The sequence below is a fragment of the Tachysurus fulvidraco genome, chromosome 5 (genome assembly GCF_022655615.1).
Source record: "Tachysurus fulvidraco isolate hzauxx_2018 chromosome 5, HZAU_PFXX_2.0, whole genome shotgun sequence".
Classification (NCBI taxonomy): Eukaryota; Metazoa; Chordata; class Actinopteri; order Siluriformes; family Bagridae; genus Tachysurus; species Tachysurus fulvidraco.
Window position 1 is genome coordinate 864,007 of NC_062522.1, and position 23,861 is coordinate 887,867.

General features: G+C 44.2%; 1 protein-coding gene across 1 annotated transcript in view; it reads right to left on the reverse strand.

Moving 5' to 3' along the window:
- Positions 1–22,627, reverse strand: part of LOC125141228 (NLR family CARD domain-containing protein 3-like) — a gene marked incomplete at its 3' end in the record, with an annotated part of 61,051 nt that extends 38,424 nt beyond the window's left edge. The window contains exons 1-8 of the mRNA XM_047814002.1: positions 22,573–22,627; positions 21,996–22,112; positions 21,514–21,562; positions 21,080–21,284; positions 19,065–20,838; positions 11,447–11,620; positions 7,902–8,075; positions 7,461–7,637 (exon numbers count right to left, since the gene is read on the reverse strand). Coding sequence (XP_047669958.1) covers positions 7,461–7,637; positions 7,902–8,075; positions 11,447–11,620; positions 19,065–20,838; positions 21,080–21,284; positions 21,514–21,562; positions 21,996–22,112; positions 22,573–22,625 — 2,723 coding nt within the window. The remainder of the gene's footprint in view (positions 1–7,460; positions 7,638–7,901; positions 8,076–11,446; positions 11,621–19,064; positions 20,839–21,079; positions 21,285–21,513; positions 21,563–21,995; positions 22,113–22,572) is intronic.
- Between the last annotated feature and the right edge of the window lie 1,234 nt (positions 22,628–23,861).

Sequence of the window (23,861 nt, forward strand, 5' to 3'; positions counted from 1 at the left end):
TTCCCAGCGAGCGAATTTCGGTCAGCATGGCTGTATGTCAACCCAGATGACATGGCGGTATGGTATGGTATGATGGTGTGGCGGTATGTCGCTCCTCCTACATACCTTGTCACTATGTTATAGGCAAAGGTGTATAATTAAATCTAGTGGCTAACAAGTCAAAAACAGAGTCCGTAATCGTAGTCGTATATCAGGCATTGGTCAAGCACAAACAAATCAATCAGATGAAATAATAAACATGAACCAAGACAAAACAAAACTCACAGGCTCAACACAGTAGGGACACAAACTTCCTATCTAAGACACACAATTTCACGAAAGGCAAAGAGCAAAACAGCAAACAGCTTTGAAAACAGCTGTTCAAAGGCCGATGGCACGAGGGGGAGAGGATATCAAAACTTTACCGTAATTTCATTCAGCGCTCGGTAGTCGATGCACGGCCGGAGACCCCCGTCCTTCTTTTTCATTAAGAAGAACCCTGAGGATGCTGGGGATACGGAGTGCTGAATGGATCCCTTCCTTAACTCCTCGATGAACTCATTCATGGCTGCCGACTCCGGATGTGACAGAGGGAAAATTCTCCCTCTGGGTGGGGTGGTGTTAGGCAGGAGCTCGATAGCGCAGTCGTACAGTCGGTGTGGTGGCAGTCCGGTGGCTTTGGCCATGCTGAAAGCCTCTGCAAAGTCCCGGTATTCTGTCAGGAGGCTGGGTACATCGGTGGCGGGAGGTGCGGTGGTCATGGTGTTCAGTTGAAGTCGGAGGTGTTGGGCGCACGTCTTACCCCAGCTCGAAATGTGCAGTTCCAACCAGTAGATGACTGGGTTGTGAAGCTTGAGCCACAACAGTCACAGGATGAGTGTGTGATGAGGAGAGTGGATGACGTGAAAGCGGATGAGTTCGTGATGACGGGCCCCCACCTGTAGCCTGAGGTCCTGAGTGACGAGTGTGATGCGTCCTTCTCCGAGCGGCCTTTCCGGTATAGCAGCTTCAAGGGTCTCTCCTCCCAGCCTGCCTCCACAGCGAGGGTGTGAAAGGCCGATCTCCTTGGGTAATGGCCAGCAAGCGCTCCTCTGCGCTCTCTCTTGTAGCGGAGTGGTCGATGACGGCGCGAAACTGAGCGAGAAAGTGCTCGAAGGTGGGGAACACGGTACCGTCCTCTATCCATACCGCAGTGGCCCATTCCAATGCCTTGTCAACATGTCAACTGCTGATGGTGGCCAGCGAGCTGCTGAGCTTGGGCGGAAAGCTGCGTCACGAGCTGGAAGATAGCTGCTGGATCACTCGGTGGCAAAGTCTCCTGTAATGAAGCGTCATAAGGCTGATGATCCATTTGCAACTTTATTAAAGGGTGAGATGCTTTCTCTTCAGCCATATTTGCCCTTTCCCAAATCTCTTGTTTTTTTTTCTGCAGCTCTTTTCTGTTTGCTGAAACAAGTACTGGATTGGAAGGATTAGTACTGCAATATGGCCATCTGCCCCACATTGAAAACAATACCAAGGCCTGGGTTTTCTATTTTCTACAACAGGATTGGTCTGTGCTTGTTTTCTAAATGTGGGGGCTTCACTTAATTTGATTTTCTTTTCTTTTGTCACTTTTGTTTTCTCTGGTGAAAGCTGCAAGTTGGGCCTGGAGGTCAGCTATTTGTTTTTGGATCTGCTTCATCATTGTGGAAGAATTATGATTCTGTTTGGTCACATCATAATTATCTACCTCAGGAGCAAACATGACTTGGGCGTTAGACAATAGAATTGCTTTCATAAGCCTTAGGTGCTGCTTCATTCTTCTATCTTTGGCTGCTATTCTGTATGCCTCTGTCCTATGCAAAAATAGCAGCTCTGCGAAGGTAAGGGGATGGTGCTTCTTCTGCTCGAGCTGTAGCATAGCAATTATAACGTTGTTCCAGCATCCCCTACAGAATTGCTTGAGTAGTTGTTTGCTCACATCACCAGATGGAATAACTTTCTTCAGAACAGTATCCAGAGCTATATGTAAATGCTGCAGAAAACTGGATGGCTTCTCCCAGGATTCTGATTAGTATTAAGGAATTTTGCAAAAAGGTCATCCCCGTCTTTGACTGTTGCATGTGCTGAATCAAGCAAATCCAGGTAAGCTTTTGGGGAAGCCTGGGGTCCTAATGGTTTAACAACATTAGCTGCTAGAGGCAGCAGGCTATCCACAATTCTCCTCACTAATGCAACATATGGTAGGGTGAAATCAGTAATATGAAACTGCAAACTGTTACGCCATGTGTCATAATCAACTTCATGGATGGGGCAAGGGACCTTACCTGAGAATAGCTTTAATCAAACAGCAGACTGAAGTTGTGTAGCTATCTCTGTACTTTTAACGCTGTGTTCCACAACTACATGTTGAACATCTGAGTATTCAGGTGATCAGGGGATAACTGAAAATGGTGCAAAGTCTTGTCTGTAGAAGGAGGTACGACTTTTGGCTCTGTGTATGATTGTGCATTAGGGAAAGGGTTTGAATAGGAGCAATGATTTGGCTCTCGAGCTGATCTTTGGCCATAGAGAGATTCATGAGCTGGTGGAAGTGGAAGTGAATTCTTGAGTTTTCTTTGCTTGTACGACTGGTTCACACTCTCTATTGACTCTACCAAGCTCTTCTTTGAGAACATCCTCAAAGGATTTACCACTCATTTTAGCCTAATTCTTAAGCTCAGACAGAAAAGTGGCTGCCAAACCTACTTCATTGCTATAGACACTAAACAGACTCGTAATGTGGTAAATTATATCAGGGTTACTAACACATGGTCTACTGATGTTGTGAAAATTCTATGATGTATTAAGAAAGGCCCCAGAGGAGCATACGTAAGGACTTATTATGATTGATATCATAGGATATATGGGTATAGAACTCAGATGTCATAATAAGAATGAGTAGTTACTTAATGCAGAAAAACCACACAGGACTCAGGAGAAGTATAAAAGAGAAAGAGAGGTTTATTGCAAACAAACTTAGTAATAACCAGAGCTATCAGGCCTGGGAGAAGTGGGAGTATAGTCTGGGGATCCAGGCCTAGGAGAAGGGGAAGAAGGGACAAAGCCTGGGGAGCCAGGCTCAGAGTTAGAGGGAGAAGAAGCCAAACTAGGAGAGAGAGAGGGAATGTAACCAAAATGAGGAGATGAGACACGAGGAGGAGAGGTAGGAGCTGCCAGGGGACGAATATAAGCAACGGGAGGACAAGAGATACGCGGAGGAGAGGTAGGAGTTGTCAGCCTAGAGCAAGAGGGTTCAGCATGAGGACAACCATCTGTTTGTGTCCTTTGATCCACCAGGATAGGGGGCAGAGGTGTTTGAGTAGAAGAAGAGCGAGTCAAAGGCGCCTGCACGATGTTAAAAGGCAATAGAGGGTGATCTGGGAGTGTAGGGGAGGACAGGCGCTCCAGGAAAGAGCAGAACTCCTGAGAAAGATGACGCAGCTGATAGCGGCGATAACTGGCCATGACCTCAACAGGAACTGGCCTCCTGTAGGGAGTAGACCGAGAAATCCAGATGGTGTGACCAGGGCGAATTGGCTGACCCTGAGGCTGCGAACCTAAGAGGAAAAAGGAGTAGCCCTGATAAGATAGAGGAACTAAGGCTTAAAAAACGCAATGAGCAAGCCCAGTCTGAAGGCCAGGCTGAGATCATAATAAAGGTCAAAAGTTTAACAAAGTGTAAGAAAGAGCCAGCATTAAGGGCTCCAGCAATATACACAGTCATAGCAAAGCTTAGCAACAGCAGCAAAGCAATATAATATAACAAAGTAGAATTTGTCAGTTAGATACCATGCAATCATTTAAACATATAATCAAGTAGAATAGTAAGAGCAGAAATGAGGAAAACTTACTCATTGTAGCTGAGGAGAAGATAAGTCCACGAAGTGTCTGTCATAAAAGGCTGAGCAACAAATGTAATAACAATAAGGAAGTAAAGCTCTCTTAAGCATATTTTTTTTAATACAATGGCGAAAAAGGCTGAAAATAATAGGAAATCAAGAAAGGAGGAAAATCCATAAAAGGGTATATGAGCAAGGGTCAGGTGATGATTCTGGAAAGTAAGGGGAATTCAGAAAGGCAGGATATGAAGTCACTGAGAGGGCGTATGAGATAATTCGGGAAATAAGGGGATTTTGGAAGAAACATGTAAATGATTAGGCGGAGCCCCAGAGAACAACTTGAAACATAATGGGAACCTGTCTGAGAGTAGGAGGGATCAAAAATAGGAGGCGCTTAGCAGCGCCAGGGTATATATTGAGGGAAATTTGGAGGGGAAGTTCAGAGTGTTTTTCGTGGGGTAGCTTGGACGGTGAAACCATTTCTTGGATGCTGCAGCTCCTTCATTTTCTTTTGATACTTTAACTTTTGTTCTGCCAGAGAGAAGTTTTTGGTGACAAGTGAATGCTCCTTTTGGGTTTTTCAGTTGTGCCTTTTTGACTTATTGATTTTTGTTTTCTCTGAGCTCAATGGAATGGATGACTGATTGTCCACAATAAAGAAGTCTTTGCTCATTCTCATCCAGGTCTGAGGAGTTTTCTCACTATTTCAACAACTTTGATTACAGTATAATTAGAAGGATTTGGTTAAAGTAGTTGACGATACAGTTACAGTTATAAGTATAAATCACCCTTCTGATATGTCAGCTTGGAGGTGGGCTCTTAATTCCCGACACTACCGCATCACATTTCAACTGATCTTGAGATTGAACCAAACTGTTTGAGATTGTCAAAAATCTCCTTGTCTGCTTTAGTGAAAGTCAAACCTCTAACAATAACAAAATTTGGCACTTTGATATTTTCAGAACAAATTACCTCCATATTTAAGTGTGATATAAGACAAAATACATATAATATGGTTAGTAACAGTTTCTTGTGCAGTCATATTTTACTTTTTTTCACTTCTGATGTCCTACAACAGACCTCCTGGCTGACTCACCACATTTTTACACAGACTCGCCACTGGTTTCCCACAGGGCTCAGTACTTGGTCCTCTTCATCTCTCCCTGTTTACTCACTCTCTTGGTGAAGTTATTTCCTCACATGGGTTCTCTTACCACTGCTATGCTGATGACACACAACTAATCTTCTCTTTCGTACCTGAGGGTGGGCTCAATCCTAGCAAAACTGAACTGCTGCAAAGCCAAAAATGGACCAGCTCCCTCTTACCTCAAAGCCCTCATCAATCCTTGCTCTGCACCCCGCACCCTCCGATCTACCAGCACTGCTCGAATGGTTCCACCATCTCTCAGGGTAAGAGGGAAGTTTACTAGAAGACTCTTCTCTGTTCTGGCACCAAGGTGGTGGAATGAACTTCCCCTAGAAGTCCGGACAGCTGAGTCACTGGCTATTGCGGCGGTTGAAGACCTACTTATTCAAGAAACACTTCAACTAGCACTTCTTTCCTTATCTTTTGCATTAAAAAAAACAACCTTTGACACTTTTTCATTGTAACTTTGAAAAAATGTTTTAAACTCATGGTATCTTAAATATGTCACCTAGTGAGCCAGCATTAATGTATTCACTGTTAGAGATTTAAGCACTTATGTACGTCGCTCTGGATAAGGGCGTCTGCCAAATGCTGTAAATGTAAATGTAAATGACAGTGTTTACATACAGTATTAGTCATGTCTAGCACAGTTTTTCCAGCAGTGTGTAAAATCCAAAGTGTTTCCAAACGATATTTAAATCGTGAAGGTGCAGCATGAATCTTCAAAGAGGTTTGACCCTCTGCCTCCACCATGGTTTTACTTCTCGCACCAGCTTGAACCTTGATGACATGATGTCATATACTATAGATAACAACAAATACATTGCACCCTCTGCTGGAATTAAATTGGTACTTCCCTCCACCACTTCTTAGGAAAAGTAAAATAAGTAAATATAAATCGATTCTGGTGTAAAACAATCGATTTTAAAATTGTTTTAAAAAGAATTGCAATAGTTAGGTGAATTGTTTTTTTTCACCTCAGCCCTGCTGGTCAGCTTATTTCTCTATCATCACTAATGTCAGCTTAAACATGAAATGAGGTACACAGATGTACAGAGTTAAGAGCCAGTCTAAGGTTAGATTTCACAGAGTAATCAGTTCAGGATTCAGTTCAGGTATATTTAATAGGACCAGGAATGACAGACACACAGAAAGGTTCCAACAAAAGAGTGTTGGTATATTGTTAAACACTGCTATGAGGATTGAGTCGAGCCTTTAATCTTTATTGTACTGGTTATCAGGAATATGGAATAGTATCATCAGTGTATAAAGATTTCTTTATTATAAAAATGATACAACCCACACTACAGAAAACACTTCATGCAGGCGAATTGTACATATTTTATGAGACTTTTAACTGTAAACACTGCTGGATATTTTAACAGGTTATTATGGGATGTTTATTTGTTTTAGACTTTTTGTCATTGTGATACACACTGGATCTCAATCTTGACAACACACACTACTTATTTTATACAAAAGTCCTATGAAATCAATTACAGACTGTTATTATTTAATAGAAAATTACATGTCTAACTGATTAAGCCGATTAACTGTTTTGTTGCAGCCAAACCAACCTGTGAACGCTTGATCTCGTCTGATCTCGGAAGCTAAGCAGAGTCGGGCCTGGTTAGTACGGGCATTTTTGTATTTCTTTGCCAGAAACAAATAAATCTTAATAACTAAGTGGTGGAAAGAGTGAAAAAAGAAGTTAAATTATGTAAAAACAAGATGCAACCAAGATAAAAAATGTCATGAGGAAATTAAGAAAGAAGAAATATAGAAAAATAGATCAAAAACGAAAAAAGAAGATTCCTTTAATGTTTAAAGGAACGTTAATAAAGATTTTAAAAGTGTTTGGTGAAAAGGGTTTGAAAAGAAGAGAATTTTAAAGGAAAATAAATAAATCAAGATCAGAACTGTGAGTCAATCATCTGTGGAGAAACTAATTTGAGATACAATTAAAGAGGTAAAAATAATGTATAAACATCTGTAACACATGGATGTGTATTTATGTAATCAGTGTGATGATGTGATGATATCTCTGTGTTGTGTGTAGATGCTGAAGGATTTGACTTTGGATTGTAAAAGATGTTAAAGTGTGAAGTTGTAGCTGAGAGGATAAAAGGATGTGATCAGTCACAGTTATTGTTATGGATCTTCTACATCTGAATATGAATGATTCAGCTCCCAAACTGCTGGAAATGTGGGACGTGTTCTAACGCTTCACCACCATAACTGCTTTATCCTGGAAAAAAGGTCTGAGGAGAGACTCCTGTCATACACCAGACCTGGTGAGTATATTATCCTTAATGCTGAAAAACACAACAGGACAGAATTACAGACACATTTAAACACATTGCTTATGAACAACAGAAGCATAAATACACACATTAGATGTGACATTTTACAGCACACAGTGAATATTACACAATATCATACAGTAATGAGACAGTAAGTCAGTAACTCACTGTAGTGTCTCCAGTTTACTGTGTGGATCCTTCAGTAGATCAGAGAGCAGCTTCACTCCTGATTCTCCTGGATTATTAATCCTCAGATCAAGTTCTCTCAGGTGTGATGAGGAGTTTGACCTCAGAGCTGAAGCCAGAGCAGCACAACCTTCATCTGTAATACTGCAGTTAAACATCCTGCAAGAAAGAAAACCTTCTCACACTTAACACACTCAGTTTTAGTATTGAAAACATGAACTACACAAAATCTTTATATACAGTACATTTACTCTCCATCTCACACACACAACAATGACAATATATCAGATCACTACAATTACAGTTACCACAGAGGAGAACTGGATGTTGTAGTGTTTATTAAAGCTCTCTGTGTGTGTGTGTGTGTGTGTGTGTGTGTGTGTGTGTGTGTGTGTGTGTGTGTGTGTGTGTGTGTGTGTGTACCTCAGTATCTCCAGTGTACAGTGTGGATTCTTCAGCCCATCAGAGAGCAGCTTCACTCCTGAATCCTGCAGTTTATTGTCACTCAGGTCCAGTTCTCTCAGTCTGAAGGAGTTTGAGCTGAGAACTGAGGACAGAACTCTACAGCTTTCCTCTGTCAGGTTACACACACACAGACTGGAAGAGAAATTATGAATATTTGATTCATAGTGAAATGAGGTGTTTCCATCAGTGTGAAATAAAGTGTCTACCTGAACACAATGAGCTCGGATACAGGTTAGAAATCTCTCAGTGTTTATCCATCAGTCACCTTCACTAAACACATTTATAAAGCAGCTTAAACACTGTGTGTGTGTGTGTGTGTGTGTGTGTGTGTGTGTGTGTGTGTGTGTGTGTGTGTGTGTGTGTGTGTGTGTGTGTGAGTGTGTGAGAGTGTGTGAGAGTGTGTGAGTGTACCTCAGTTTCTCCAGTGTACAGTGTGGATCCTTCAGCCCATCAGAGAGCAGCTTCACTCCTGAATCCTGCAGTTTATTGTCACTCAGGTCCAATTTTCTCAGACTGGAGGAGTTTGAGCTGAGAACTGAGGACAGAACTCTACAGCTTTCCTCTGTCAGATTACACTCACACAGACTGGAAGAGAAATGATGAAGTGTTACATTTATTTGTCTGATAGTGAATTGAGGTGTTTCCATCAGTGAGAAATAAAGTGTGGACCTGAACACAAGGTTCTAATATCAGGATAAAAATATAACATGAACATCTGTGTATAAACTTGGACTGCTCTTGGACAGATCCATGTGTCTCAGCTCATATGAGACTGAGACGTATTTAACTTTCTGTAAGAAGATAATAACCGAGACGTCACTCTGAACAAACATGTCTCTTTATTTCTAGCAGAGAGATGTTCATACATTGTGTTCAGCAGCTCTGGGGAAAGTTCTGCTGGAGAACATTTACACATTTACACACTGTCCTTTACTGCTTCATTACAGTGTGTTCAGTGTGTAGATCTGTGTACATTGTACACACTTTTACTTTGTGTTACAAACATTTTCAGGAATAGTTTTGCTCCCATTGAACAACAGAAACAGGTCTATAAAATGGTAACAGCTCCATGAGGACAGATAACACTGTAAATAGGAGTAGTATTGTGTGTGTGTGTGTGTGTGTGTGTGTGTGTGTGTGTGTGTGTGTGTGTGTGTGTGTGTGTGTGTGTGTGTGTGTGTGTGTGCGCGCGCACTGTTAGAGCTATTCAGAGACCAGTGTGATGTTTCTGGAGGATAAAAGCTGGTTTATTAATTACTTCTGTTTGTCACGACATCTTTATTTAAATGCTGTACAACACTTTAGTATGACTAGAGTATTAGTATGTTATTAAAAGTGTGTGTAATGTACACTGATCTACACACTGGGGAAATAAATGTACTTTGTTCTGATGTGAGAAGTGATGTAGATCTTTCAGTATTTTCACAGAGACAGTAAAACTGCTGGTGGTGTTTTTTAATAACCTTCACTATGGAATAAAAACACTGTCAATAATAATCGTAAGTAATTCAAAGCATTTGTGTGTAAATTTTAATTTTGCGGAGTTAGATCCCAAAACCTACGGCCACGACAGTTTACAGATACGAGATTTTGTGTGTTTGTTCAAATACAACTCCAAAATGTACGACTATGACAGTTTACACACAACGCTTGTTTTCACAACACCTCTTTTTCACACACGAAAACGGTCTGCGAAACAACTGTCAAAAATACATCATCACGTTCACAGGCATTACTATCCGAGGGAAGATGAACCGATTCCTCTTTTAAACCACTGGTGCCGAAATGGCGGATCAGCAGCCAAGCGCTCACTCATTGTCAGTGTTGTATAAAGTACTAGAAAGCATTACTTGAGTAATGCACTAGAAAAAGACTTTGGTAGAAGTGAAAGTCACCTTTTAGAATATTACTCAAGTAAAAGTCTTAAAGTATCTGATATTTACTGTACTTAAGTATCAAAAATAATTTTCTGATATTTAATGTACTTAAGTACTTGAAGTAAAAGTAAAAAGTAAAATGTCAGTGATTTTCAGTAGGTATAAGATCAGGGGCAGTTCTAGGGTTTCATCTTTAGGGGTTTTATCCCTCAGTGAGAATTTAAAACAAGAAGAGTTTTATATTATATATTATATGACTACATAGTAAGCCAAAAGTTATGGTGTTATTAAATGGCAAAAGTGGACACCAAAATGTTATACATGATGTAATGATGTCAGTCTTGAATCAGATCAGTTCATGTATGTGTGTATTCTCTACAAACAGTGTGTCCAATGCAGTCATTAATAAACTAATATTCACAAAGACCAAATCATTAAATATTTTTATTTAGTATTGTATGGATTGTTTGCATTAATATTGTGTTTGTGCTACAACTCTGGTAATAAGAATAGTGACATTTCACTGCTTTTGGTTGCCGCCGTTATAGATAAACGCCCCCAGCTCTGACTGCGCGTGCACGCTGCGCGTACCTGTGCTTCTCCGTACAAACAATCTATTAGCAGTGATGCACCAAACCTCCCTTATTACAGTCACATACATTTCTTCTGACTTTATTTTGTAGTAACGAAGATGCTTAGTGGAAATATAACGGAGTAAAAGTATACATTTTATCTAGGAAATGTAGTGGAGTAAAAGTGAAAGTTGACATAGCGAAGTAAAGTACAGATACGTGACATTTCTACTTAAGTACAGTAACAAAGTATTGTTACTCCGTTACATTACAACACTGCTCATCGTCTCAGGTAAGTTGGTTTTTCCTTCCAAATTCGGACATGTTTAAGGGTTAGTTATCACTAATAACAGAGAGGAGTAATATTACAGAGACAGGTTAACTATAGTAAGTAAGATTAGCTCTCAGAGTAAGGTTACATTAGGTGCTTAAAGAATACAGCTGTTTAGGAGGTCATCACTGCGGGCTGTAGCGTGGTGAGATAGGCCTACATATCTGTAATATTACTCCTCTCTGTTATTAGTGATAACTAACCCTTAAACATGTCCGAATTTGGAAGGAAAAACCAACTTAAAAACCTGAGATGATGAGTGAGCGCTTGGCTGCTGATCCGCCATTTCGGCGCCAGTGGTTTAAAAGAGGGCGGGGCGCATGCGCACTACGTGGAATCGGTTCATCTTCCCTCGGATAGTAATGCCTGTGAACGTGATGATGTATTTCTGACAGTTGTTTCGCAGACCGTTTTCGTGTGTAAAAAAGAGGTGTTGTGAAAACAAGCTTTGTGTGTGTAAACTGTCATAGTCGTACATTTTGGAGTTGTATTTGAACAAATAAACAAAATCTCGTATCTGTAATCTGTAGTGGCCGTAGGTTTTGGGATCTAACTCCGCAAAATTAAAATTTACTCACAAATGCTTTGAATTACGTACGATTATTATTGACAGTTTTTTTATTCCATACTTCACACACAGAGACGTGTGTGTGTGTGTGTGTGTGTGTGTGTGTGTGTGTGTGTGTGTGTGTGTGTGTGTGTGTGTGTGGTGTGTGTGTGTACCTCAGTTTCTCCAGTGTACAGTGTGGATCCTTCAGTCCATCAGAGAGCAGCTTCACTCCTGAATCCTGCAGTTCATTGTTACTCAAGTTCAGTTCTCTCAGATTGGAGGAGTTTGAGCTGAGAACTGAGGACAGAACTCTACAGCTTTCCTCTGTCAGATTACACCAATGCAAACTAAAAAAGAAATAATTAATATTCAGAACACTGATCTCAAATACACAAACACAGCCATAATCCAGCTAAAGTTGAAGATGTAACAGAAATATCAGTGTGTTTGTGTCACACACACAAATCAGAGGACAGGACACCACATCAGGACATTTACAGGAGCAGGGACGTCTTTCTGCACTCCACAATCTCTCAGCTACAATTTATTATAACACCATTAGGTCATGTACATAACACACACATGTGAGAGCGAGCAGCCTACAAACACTACACTCTGATCTGTGTTCAAGTTTCTACACCCAACACTGCAGATACAGTGCATTTTATTACAGAACATAAAGAATTATACAGCTGTACACTACCAGCTAATAACATGACAATACTAGTCGTACTTTACACTCAGTTATATGTTGGATTTCACAGAGACATTAAAACAGTTGGTGTGTGTTGTTCTCTGTGCTCGTACACGTACAAATCTGTCACCTCCAGACCTCTGATTTTACACACACACTGGTTCAGGTGTTTGGTGTGGACCTGAATACAGGTGGAGTGTTCACATACATCTAAACACATCAAAACTAAAGAGAAAGTTTACATTTTTTAACCTTATAAACGATTCTTGATCATGATTTGTATTTTTTTTATAAACTATAGATGTGTAAAAATCTCTCATCGATCATAAACAATGTAAATAAAGGATATTAGAAAGAACATTGTACTGTTTACTACAGATGTCACTGTTACTATTTCAACACAACTTAGTGAACCCTTCTTTCTCCACAGAGTAAATGGGATCATGTCTTTCATGCCTCCACAACTGAGAAGTGAACGTGGGGTTCCCTTTCGAGGGAACTCGACGCTGCGTCAGTGCTCACGCTATGGGAATGCTTCTTTGAGGAAGTTGTGTCTGAAGCTCTGTGTGCACACACGCCATTTAATGGCTCGGAAAGGACACGTGACGGAGTTAATTACTCGCCAGTAAGTCCATATAAGGGCATCTACGTCACGCTGCTCCAGCTTTCTTTGTCTTCAGGAAGCGCTCTGTGTATGTGTGTCGTTTGTCTGTCCGTCAAGTGCTGTTGAGAAGCTGAATTTAGATTGGCCTGAGGAGGTAGTTGGTGTCGCCCATTCTAAGCTGGACGACCGCTTTCTCACTTCAGGCCGTCAGCCACCTGCACGCAGGCGTCTGCCATTTCTTCCAGACCTCCATACTGAGGTATCGAGGTCTTGGAAAAATCCCTTTTCGGCGCGTGTATTTTCTCCAGCCATGTCAGACTATTCAGCCATTAATGGGCTTGAAGCCCATGGGTATAGGACGATGCCGAGGGTTGAAGAGACGCTAGCCAGTTATCTCTCCCCTGCATCGCCCGCATGGAGAAAACCTGCCCTTCCATCCAAGCCATGTAGGACCACTTCGGCCATTGTGGGTAAGGCCTATGAGGCAGCGGGTCAAGTGGGTGCAGCGCTGCACACCATGGCGGTCTTGCAGGCCTACCAGGCTGATCTGCTAGCAGAGCTGGATGGCGGTGAAGGGCTGGGACCTCAGGCGGTGTCCGAGCTCCGCCGCGCCACTGATCTCGCGCTCCGTGCCACGAAGCAGACGGCCCGCTCTATAGGCCGTACTATGGCTGCGCTGGTTGCTGCGGAGAGGCACTTGTGGCTTAATTTGACAGGCATAATGGAGAAGGATAAGTCCTTTCTCCTGGATGCCCCAGTTTCACCTCAGGGCTTGTTCGGCGACGCAGTTAGTACTGTCGTCGACAGGCATCAGGAGGTGAAACGCCAGTCAGCGGCATTCAAGGAGTTTCTCCCTCCCCACGGGGAGCAGCCTGGGCCATCATCTAGCCGCCCCCCCCCCCCCTTCTAGCTCACTCAGGGCAGTGAGAAGAGCTAGTGTGGCGGCCCGAGCCCCCCCGTCTAAAACTAGGGAGGCCGGTTCACATGCCCGGACCCGGACCCGTCCGGTGAGAGAGGACCTTAGGTCTGTCCTCTTAGCCAAGCGGGCCATGAAGGAGTCCTGATGCCCGAGGGCAGGGGCTCCTGGGAGCGCCCTATTCAGAGACGCTCCCCCTACTGCCAGCCCCGCCGCCTTTGTCGTTTCGGGGGGCAGTGGGGCCTGTGTCGGCTCCCCTTTCTTGTGCAGATCTTCCCGGGTTCGCGCCTGCCGGTGCGCTGTTTCAGGGCGCCCGGGAGGTCTGCACAAGTTTGACGCCACTGTCAGGCAGCCTGGCAGCGTGGAAACTTCTGCCAGGGGTGTCTCAGTGGGTCCTGAATACTGTGGAAAGAGGGTACAGGATCCAGTTTTCCTCACGTCCTCCGTGTTTCCAGGGTGTGTTGCCCACAAATGTGGGCGGGCACCAGGCGGCGTTCCTCCGGGAGGAACTCCTCTCACTTCTGGAGAAAGGGGCCATAGAGCATGTTCCCCTCCCAGAGCGGGACTCCGGCTTTTACAGCCGATATTTTGTTGTTCCCAAGAAGGACGGGGGGCTGCGTCCGATTCTGGACCTGCGGGCTCTGAACTGTACTCTGAAGACTTACAAGTTCAAGATGCTCACGCTCAAGATGATCGTGTCCCAGATCAGATCCGAGGACTGGTTTGTCACGATCGACCTCAAGGATGCTTATTTGCACATAAGCATTCTGCCGGAGCACAGGAAGTTCCTCAGGTTCGCTTTCGGGGGCGAAGCGTACCAGTATCGTGTCCTTCCTTTTGGCCTAGCCCTTTCACCACGCACGTTCACAAAGTGCATAGATGCTGCCCTGGCACCATTGCGTCTCCAGGGCATCCGTGTACTGAACTACCTGGACGACTGGCTCATTCTTGCCCAGTCGGAGGCTATGGCAGCCAGGCATCGAGATGCTGTGCTTGCCCACATGAGGTCCTTAGGACTCAGGCTGAACCCAGGAAAGTGTGTGCTTTCTCCTTCTCAGAGAACCACCTTTCTGGGGGTGGTTTGGGACTCCACCACGATGCGGGCACATCTGTCTCCCACCCGGGTGGCCTCCATCTTGTCGGCGGTGAAAGCTATTCGGCTAGGCCGCTGCCTCTCTGTTGCCGAGGCACAGAGGGTGCTCGGACTCATGTCAGCAGCAGCCAACGTTATTCCTTTGGGTCTGCTTCACATGAGGCCATTCCAGCTCTGGCTCAAGGGGGCGGGCTTTCATCCTCGCAGGCATCCCCTCAGGGTTATACGGGTTACGCGCCGTGGGCTTCGTACCCTCCTTATGTGGAAAAGACCCCGGTTCTTGGCCTTGGGTCCCATTCTAGGGGCGTGTCACCGTCGCAGGACTCTTTCGACGGACGCCTCGCTTTCGGGCTGGGGCGCAGCCTTAGATGGCCTCCCGGCCCAGGGTCTATGGGAGAGCCCCTGTCTCTCATGGCACATAAATTGCCTGGAGATGAGGGCTGTGTTCCTAGCGTTGCAACACTTTCTCCCGCACCTGGAGGGCTGTCATGTCCTAGTGCGAACGGACAGCACCGCGGTGGTGTCCTATATCAACCATCAGGGCGGTCTGCGTTCACGCCCCCTGTTCAGGTTGGCGTGGCAGATTCTGCTCTGGGCAGAGACCAGGTTTCTTTCGCTAAGAGCGGTTTTTATCCCAGGGCGTGTAAATCGGGAGGCAGACTTCCTGTCGAGGCATGTGCTAAGGCCCGGGGAGTGGCGTCTTCACCCTCACGTGGTGAAGCGAATCTGGCAGATTTTCGGCCGGGCGGAAGTGGATTTGTTCGCCTCAGAGGAGTCGACCCACTGTCCGCTGTGGTTCTCCCTCTCTCACCCGGCCCCGTTGGGCCTGGATGCCCTGGTATGGACGTGGCCGAGGCTCCGTCTGTACGCCTTTCCCCCGGTAGCTCTGCTCCCGCAAGTCCTAGCCAGAGTGCGCCGCGACCGGGTCAACCTTCTCCTAGTTGCCCCCCGTTGGCCCTCTCGGGTTTGGTTCACGGACCTAGTCTCCCTCCTTTACGGCACTCCATGGGAGGTTCCCATCAGGAGGGATCTCCTCTCTCAGGCGCAGGGGGCAATTCATCACCCCCGCCCCGAGATGTGGAAGCTTTGGGTCTGGCCCCTGAGGGGGACCAGCTCCTAGACGCAGGCCTCTCAACTGATGTGACAGAGACTCTGCTGAATGCTAGGGCTCCCTCCACTAGGAAACTGTATGCTCTGAAGTGGAGGCTTTTCCACCTCTGGTGTGACGAGCACTCTCAGGATCCAGTTCACTGCCCGGTTGGTACAGTGCTGGAGTTCCTGCAGTCTTGCTTTTCTCGGGGCCTGTCCCCTTCTACTCTAAAGGTGTACGTGGCCGCAGTTGCCGCGAACCACGAACCTGTCGTTGGGGCCTTCTTGGGTAGGCACCCTTTGGTCTCTCGCTTTCTGCGTGGTGTCAGGCGGCTGAGGCCTTCCTCTAGGCCACGCCTTCCTTCCTGGGACCTCTCCGTGGTCCTGGAGGGGCTGTTGGAAGCCCCCTTTGAGCCCTTGGAGTCAGCCTCTGAGAAGTTTCTGACCCTGAAGTCTGCTCTGCTTCTTGCCTTGGCCTCTCTCAGGAGAGTCGGGGATTTGCAGGCTTTGTCGATCGCCCCCGCCTGCCTGGAGTTTGCCCCTGGTATGTCCAAGGCTATCCTGCACCCCAGGCCAGGATATGTCCCTAAGGTGCCCAGGATGGCAGGATGTCCAATCATCCTGCAAGCCTACTGTCCCCCGCCCCATGAGTCGGCGGAGAAGGAGAGGCTGCACTTGCTTTGCCCGGTAAGGGCCCTGAGGACTTACGTCCACCGCTCTAGCTCGTGGCGTAACTCCTCTGCCCTTTTTGTCTGTTTTGGGGGCCGGAATAGGGGTAATCCAGTTTCCAAACAGCGCCTGGCGCACTGGGTGGTGGAGGCCATTACTCAGGCCTATGAGGTGCGCGGTCATGCCTCACCTCTTGGCATCAGGGCCCACTCCACTAGGGGTATCGCCTCATCCAGTGCCTTGGCCAGGGGTGTCCCCATTGAAGATATTTGTGCTGCGGCAGGATGGTCCTCTCCACACACCTTTATCAGATTCTATGACCTGGACTTGGACCCCACTCCAGGGTCCCAGGTACTGCGGGGCCTATGATGTGCTGTTCCCAGTCTGCTCGTGCTCTCTCACGGCCTCTGGCGCAGTCATCGACTGGTGCGTGGCGGCGTGGGTATTGGCATTCCCATAGCGTCAGCACTGACGCAGCGTCGAGTTCCCTCGAAAGGGAACTACACCAGGTTACGTATGTAACCCGGTTCCCTGAGAGGGGAACGAGACGCTGCGTTGCTGGCCACGCCCCAGGCATCCGTTCGCGCTTCCTTCAGACAAAGAGAGCTGGAGCAGCGTGACGTAGATGCCCTTATATGGACTTACTGGCGAGTAATTAACTCCGTCACGTGTCCTTTCCGAGCCATTAAATGGCGTATGTGCACACAGAGCTTCTGACACAACTTCCTCAAAGAAGCATTCCCATAGCGTCAGCACTGACGCAGCGTCTCGTTCCCCTCTCAGGGAACCGGGTTACATACGTAACCTGGTGTAGTTTTCTTCTCAAATCTGAGCTCCTTCCCTGTTTACAGAGTGACGTCACATCAGCACGATTGCACACAGCATCAGAAATAAACAACGGCAAACTTCTTACCTTTATATGAGTGACACTGTTGTAATAGAAAATGTTGTGAATAACAAAAATGAACATTGAACATTCTGTACCAATACACTTACACACCCAAAACTAGGAACAGCAAAGATAACAAGGGGGAACTGAACTGTTTTCCAACTGAACTCTATACATATAAGATAAGAATGTATGTATGCAGACGTATGTAAAATAACGGCGTGACCGTCGCCCTGCTTGTGCAACGACAAGATTAGTGGAAGTCGCGCAGTGGAAGACACACACATATAATCACGAACCTTTCGTCTACCCCATGTATAAATAGACCACCACCCTCACATCCAACTCAACTCACTCTGTTCAGACTTAGGTTGGGACAGACTGACTTCACACTTGCAAGTCTATTGAATAAAGAAGTTTTGATATTCCACAGGACACTGCTGCGTTCCTCTCTGCAACTTAGTGAAAAGTTCACTATTATCTTTGATTAATAGAATAGAATTTCCACCACATTTTCTGGGGGCTCGTCCAGGATAGTTCGTTCGTCCACAGGACCACCTGAGAGGCGACGGGCTGCTGCAGAAGTCACATCAAGTTGTTATCAACCTCCTGTCTGACCCAAAGGACAGCAGGACTTAGTGTAGGACTGGGACGACGTTACTAATGACCTGGTAGACGAAGGGATTCCAAAATTACTCTACGATGTTTAATCTGTAAGAAACAAAATGCGGGAAAGGGATTGGAGGTGCATCCAGGCATCCCATTCTAGCCACAAGCACCTGTCTAATACCTACAGATGGATTTTATTGACCTTACTCCATCAGCAGGCAAAAGCAGGTTGTCAAGGACCAGGAGAAAGGCAAATTCGAGAGTAAGCTGAAACCTGGTGAGTTAGTTCTGATCAAGGACTTCCAAAGGAGAAACTGGTCATCCCAGAGGTGGAGAGGATTCTTCCAAGTCCTACTGGTCACACCGACAGCATTGATGGACAAGTGTTCTGGATCCATCAAAGCCACACATGGAAGGTTCCGGCACCAGCGACAGACACTCGGGACGTGCACTAGATTACTGATTAAAGCTGAACATTTTCCCACTTCGTCTGTCCAATGTGTCGAGGTCCAAAATGATGATTGATGTTTTATTTACCACGAGCTCAGTCTTTGGTAAAGTTTAGCAGTCTGAAAGAGAATTTTGTTTTTCCTTCGTATTGGGTTAAATTTTTAAAACGCATTTATTTTTATTTTTATTATAAAGAACAATTGAGTAAAAAAGCCATGACAGAGTGAAGCTCCCTACAACACTGTGTCACACACAACAAAAGATGAGGAACTTCAACATAAAGAGATACTTGAAGGACATTAGAGTGTTTTAATATTTACTTTTTCTATTTTCTATCCATATTGATCCCATTTTGTCAGTCTGATGTTTTTCACATCTGTGAGAGTTTTGTTAAATGTCACTTTCAATATAAACAGAAAAGAAAAAGTCTTTCACTGGTGTTTGGTTCAGAAATGTCTTTAGTTCTTAAATGCATGCAGTTATTTTGTAGAGATATTTTTACATAAATTTTAGAGAACACTTAATTTTTCATGATTCATATATAAAAGCTATAAAATGACTCATATGATATTATAAGATTTTGTCCATGTGGCCCAGCCCTCAGTTCAGATATAAAATGTTAGTGTAAAAAGTGAAACAATCTTCTGTAAAAGTACCAGAGGTTTGTGTAAAGATGATTAGAGGAACTATTAACACACATTAATCCAAACAGTGCAGTTCAGTGTTACATTAAAATAATAAACCATGCAGTAATACAGTTACAAATAAAAATACTCACTCAGCTTTTCTGGAGGCTTTGACCACAGGCAGCAGCTTCAGAAGACATTCATGTGATGGATCATATTTACTCAAATTAAACACATCCAGCTCCTGTTCTGAGGTCAGTAACACAAACACCAGAGCTGACCACTGAGCAGGAGAGAGTCTGGTTCCACTGAGATGACTGTCACCTTCTCTGTTCAGGTAAGTTTGTACTTCCTGCACTAGAGAATGATCATTCAGTTCATTCAGACAGTGGAACAGATTGATGGATTTCTCTGGAGATGGATTCTCCCTGATCTTCTCCTTGATGTACTCCACTGTTTCCTGTTTGCTGTGAGATCTGCTTCCTGTCTGTGGCATTAAGTCTCGTAAAAGAGTTTGATTGGTCTCCAGTGAGAGACCCAGAAGGAAGCGGAGGAACAGGTCCAGGTGTCCATTGTTACTTTGTAAGGCCATGTCCACTGAACTCCTGAGGAGATCAGACAGGATTGACTTCCTGAAAAGATCAGACAGATCAGAGGTTTGATGTTCTTTTACATTTCTGCTAATGAAGGAGAGAAATGTGTATAAAGCAGCCAGAAACTCCTGAACACTCAGATGTATGAAGCTGAACACCTTCCCCAGGTGAAGCCCAAACTCCTCTCTGAAGATCTGGGTACACACTCCTGAGTACACTGACACTTCTCTGACATCAATGCCACACTCTCTCAGGTCTTCCTCATAGAAGATCAGGTTTCCTTTCTCCAGCTGGTGGAAAGCCAGTTTTCCCAGTGCCATGATACTCTCTCTGGTCTGCTGAGGATCAGGGTCACATTTCTGATGGTACTTTTGGTCCTTGTGTTTGATCTGAAAGATCAGGAAGTGTGTAAACATTTGAGTCAGAGTCTTGGGGATCTCTCCACTCTCTGCTTCACCCAACATTCTCTCTAGAACAGTGGCTGAGATCCAGCAGAAGACTGGGATGTGGCACATGATGTAGAGGCTTCTTGAAGACTTCAGGTGAGTGATGATGTTATCAGCCAGGCTCTGATCACTGATCCTCTTCCTGAAGTACTCCTCTTTCTGAGGATCACTGAAGCCTCGTACCTCTGTTACCTGGTCTACACACTCAGGAGGGATCTGATTGGCTGCTCCTGGTCTTGTGGTTATCCAGAGGAGAGCAGAGGGAAGCAGATTCCCCTTGATGAGGTTCGTCAGCAGCACATCCACTGAGGCTGACTCTGTCACATCACACACACTCTCATTCTTCTTGAAATTTAGAGGAAGTCGACACTCATCCAGACCATCAAAGATCAACACCACTTTGTAGGAGTCACAGTCTATTGATTCTAGTTTTCTTATTTCTGGGAAAAAGTGATGAACAAGTTTCATCAGACTGAGATTTTTCTGCTTCATCAGATTCAGCTCTCTAAAGGGAAGTGGAAACATGAAGGTGACGTCCTGATTTACTTCTCCTTCAGCCCAGTCCAGGATGAACTTCTGCACAGAAACTGTTTTTCCAATTCCAGCAACACCTTTAGTCAGCACAGTTCTGATGGACTTGTCTTTAAAGAGCTCATTACATTTGATGGGTGTCTCCTGTCTTGCTGGTCTCCTGGATGCTGCCTCAATCTGTCTCACCTCATGTTCATTATTGATGTCTCCACTCCAACCCTCTGTGATGTAGAGCTCAGTGTAGATCTCATTCAGAAGTGCTGAGCTTCCATGCTGTGAGATTCCTTCATTAATTCTTTTAAACTTCTCTCTCAGCTTGGACTTCAACTTTGGCTGATACACAGAACCTACAGACTCTAATAAACAAAGTAATAAACAAAGTAATATCTAGTTTAGTAATAAATAGTTATAATGCAAAATTGTATAAACACTGCTATTAATTCCTGACTGATGGACTAAATATTATTGAAGCTGGACCATGAACAGATACAACATGATATTAAAATTAAATGTAAAACTAAAAGTGTTCATATCTAAATCTATTTCCTCTCTCTAAAGTGAAGCTGATGGAATAAAGTCATGACTCAGAGCTCTTACTGTTGTGCAGTGTGTTAGCGAGATCTGTGTGGTTCATGTTCTTCAGGACGTGCAGTGTGATCTTCAGCGCTCCGTCTCTGACACTGTGCAGATCCTCCTCATCCTCCACCTCCCTCTCAGTGCATGCTGGGTAATCTGGACTCAGGAGCTTCCTAAACCTCTTCAGCTCATTCTTTATCAGAGTGATGACTTTGTGTTCCAGCTCCTGGTTAGAAACACACAGGAACAGATCTAAATATTATCATATTACAGTGAGAGAGACTTTTATTTTATCAAAAGAAGAAAAGTCTATTTTTATTATCACATTTAAAACTTATACAACTTATTACCCTTAATGCTGCTGCACATCAAGACATTACAAGGGATCACAACACACACATTACACACTTTAAAAACAACACACACATTACACACTTTAAAAACAACACACACACCTTGAATATAGAATCCAGCTGATTTGTGCTGATGTTTGATTTTTGTGGTCTGTGAACAAACAAAACCCATCATGTAATATGGACTATATGTATTCATAGCTGCACAAATCACACACTAATAAATACACACACAGATATTTAACACTATACTCTTAACACAATACACTGATTTCAGGATTTCCTAACTGACACCAACATGTTTAGAAACAAATGTTTGAATAAATGAATAAAATCTTTATATTGTCATTAATGTCCCAGGTGTAAATGTTCTTCTGTAGCACCACAGACCCTCCAGCTCAGGGACTGCAGACTGAACTGAACTCTTAAAGCACTTTTCCTCACTGCCAGTCCGAGAGCTGCAGCACTGCACAGTTTAGTGTTTTACTGCTTCAACACCTGATAAAGCTCATGAAGGGCTTCATAATGAGACGAGTGAGTTTGATCAGGTGGAACACTGCTGTAAAACACCTCACTATACTGACCTCACATCAGTAGAACTGTCTCTGTCTCTGAATTTAAGTGGACATTCCATTGACAGGTCACTCTTCATGGACACACAGCTGGGTTCTGGTGAGTCTGATCTCTTTCCCTCCATCATTCTAGAAATACAACAGAAATATCAGCAATAATTAATACTCTGCTGTCTCAGCACTGTTAAACAATGTGTTCATCATTAAACACCAATAATTCCATCTTTTTAATTCAGATCCAGTCTGTACACTTATTCAAACAGGAGACAGGCCTCATAAGTCAGGAATTACACTGATATCAGGAGTCCCAATCACAGCTAACTGACTCAGCTGGGTCTTAAAGCCTGTAGAGTTCACTGACACAAAGCTCTGCTGCTCTTATGCTCCACATTACACCGTCCTTTTTACTCTTCTCTCAGTGAATGATTTGTCTAAACTGTTCTTAGATCAGATCAGTGATATATTCACTGCTATTAAACACCTTAAAGCAAAGTTGACTTCCTGTGTTAACTAGTGAGTGTTTAGAGATACAGATGTGTTCCCATGAGACGGTGTGTATTTATTACTGGTGAATGTAAAAGTAAGTCACCTCTCGTCTTTCTTTAAGTCCTGTTTTCCAGACACACTCATGTTGGAGGTCATGTCTCCTTCTCCAGATTACAGCAGGACACACGTTTACTTCACTCCAACATCGGTGTGTTAAATTAAACCCTGAATCAGCACAGAGTTCACTTACAGGAAATAGTCACGCTATCAAGTTATAAAAGAACCTGTGTACATTAAAGCTTCAGTACAAACCCACAAAACTCTTCTGTATCTAGTGTCACTTCAGTGTGTTTATATATTAGAGCTTTAGATACTCACTGTGTTTTTACTCCTCAAATCTTTTAGTTTTCACTCCACACAAAATGGAGCTGCTGACTCTCACTTTTATTACAGTTTATACTGCAGAGGGGCAAAGGGCAGAGACGCAGACACACACACACACACACACACACACACACACACGGGTGTCGGAAGCAAATAAAAAGTGGGTGAGTCCTGTGAGTCCGGACACTCCAGTGTGTGTGTAACACTTCCCAGTGTGCAGAGAAGAATACACACAGGGGGTTGCACATTTAAAAAGGTTTTATTCTGGTTATCATAAACTATAACACACCGTCACTCATGAGGGAATCAAGCGAGAGCGCAGAGCCATAACCACTCCATGTAACACTGCCGCCACCTGCTGGCGTACCAGGAGACTAAAATTTTAACACAATTTTTAACCTCAAATTTATACTCTTTTAAAGTCACATATTACTGAAGTGCAGTATTCAGTCATTGTGTTACATGTGTGTTCAGTCTGTCAGGGAATCAGGCCATCAGACATCAGGAGTGTGTACAAGTGGTACAACTTCACTCTATACTATACTCACACATCAACATCTGGGGCTCGTCTTACTCTCTGTAACGAACTGATCCAGAGTCTGAGTGACATTAATACAGAAACATCTACAGAGTGCAGCAAGACGAGAATTATTTAGTCTATTGTCAAATCAGAGATTGTCTGAAGAATGTAGCGATCAGCGTCAGTTCAGGCAGGCCACATAGTCAAGCCCTATCAGCTGACTGTCTAATTGTCTAACCAGCCTTTCAGCTGATCTGATTACTAAGCGTTCGTTGGTTCCTTGCAACAGGGCACCCTATTTAAAGGCATTTCAGTCTGCCTTCTTAGCTGTTCCCTCTGCATTGCTTGCAAGAGCGCAGCTTCTTCCAATAGAATAAGACTGTGCTATTATTTTGCTGTACTCACCCAACTGCTGATCATGTCTACCGCCGCGAATGATACAGTTCCATGGCAAGTGGAATCCATCGAAGAAACTCCGCAACAAGTTG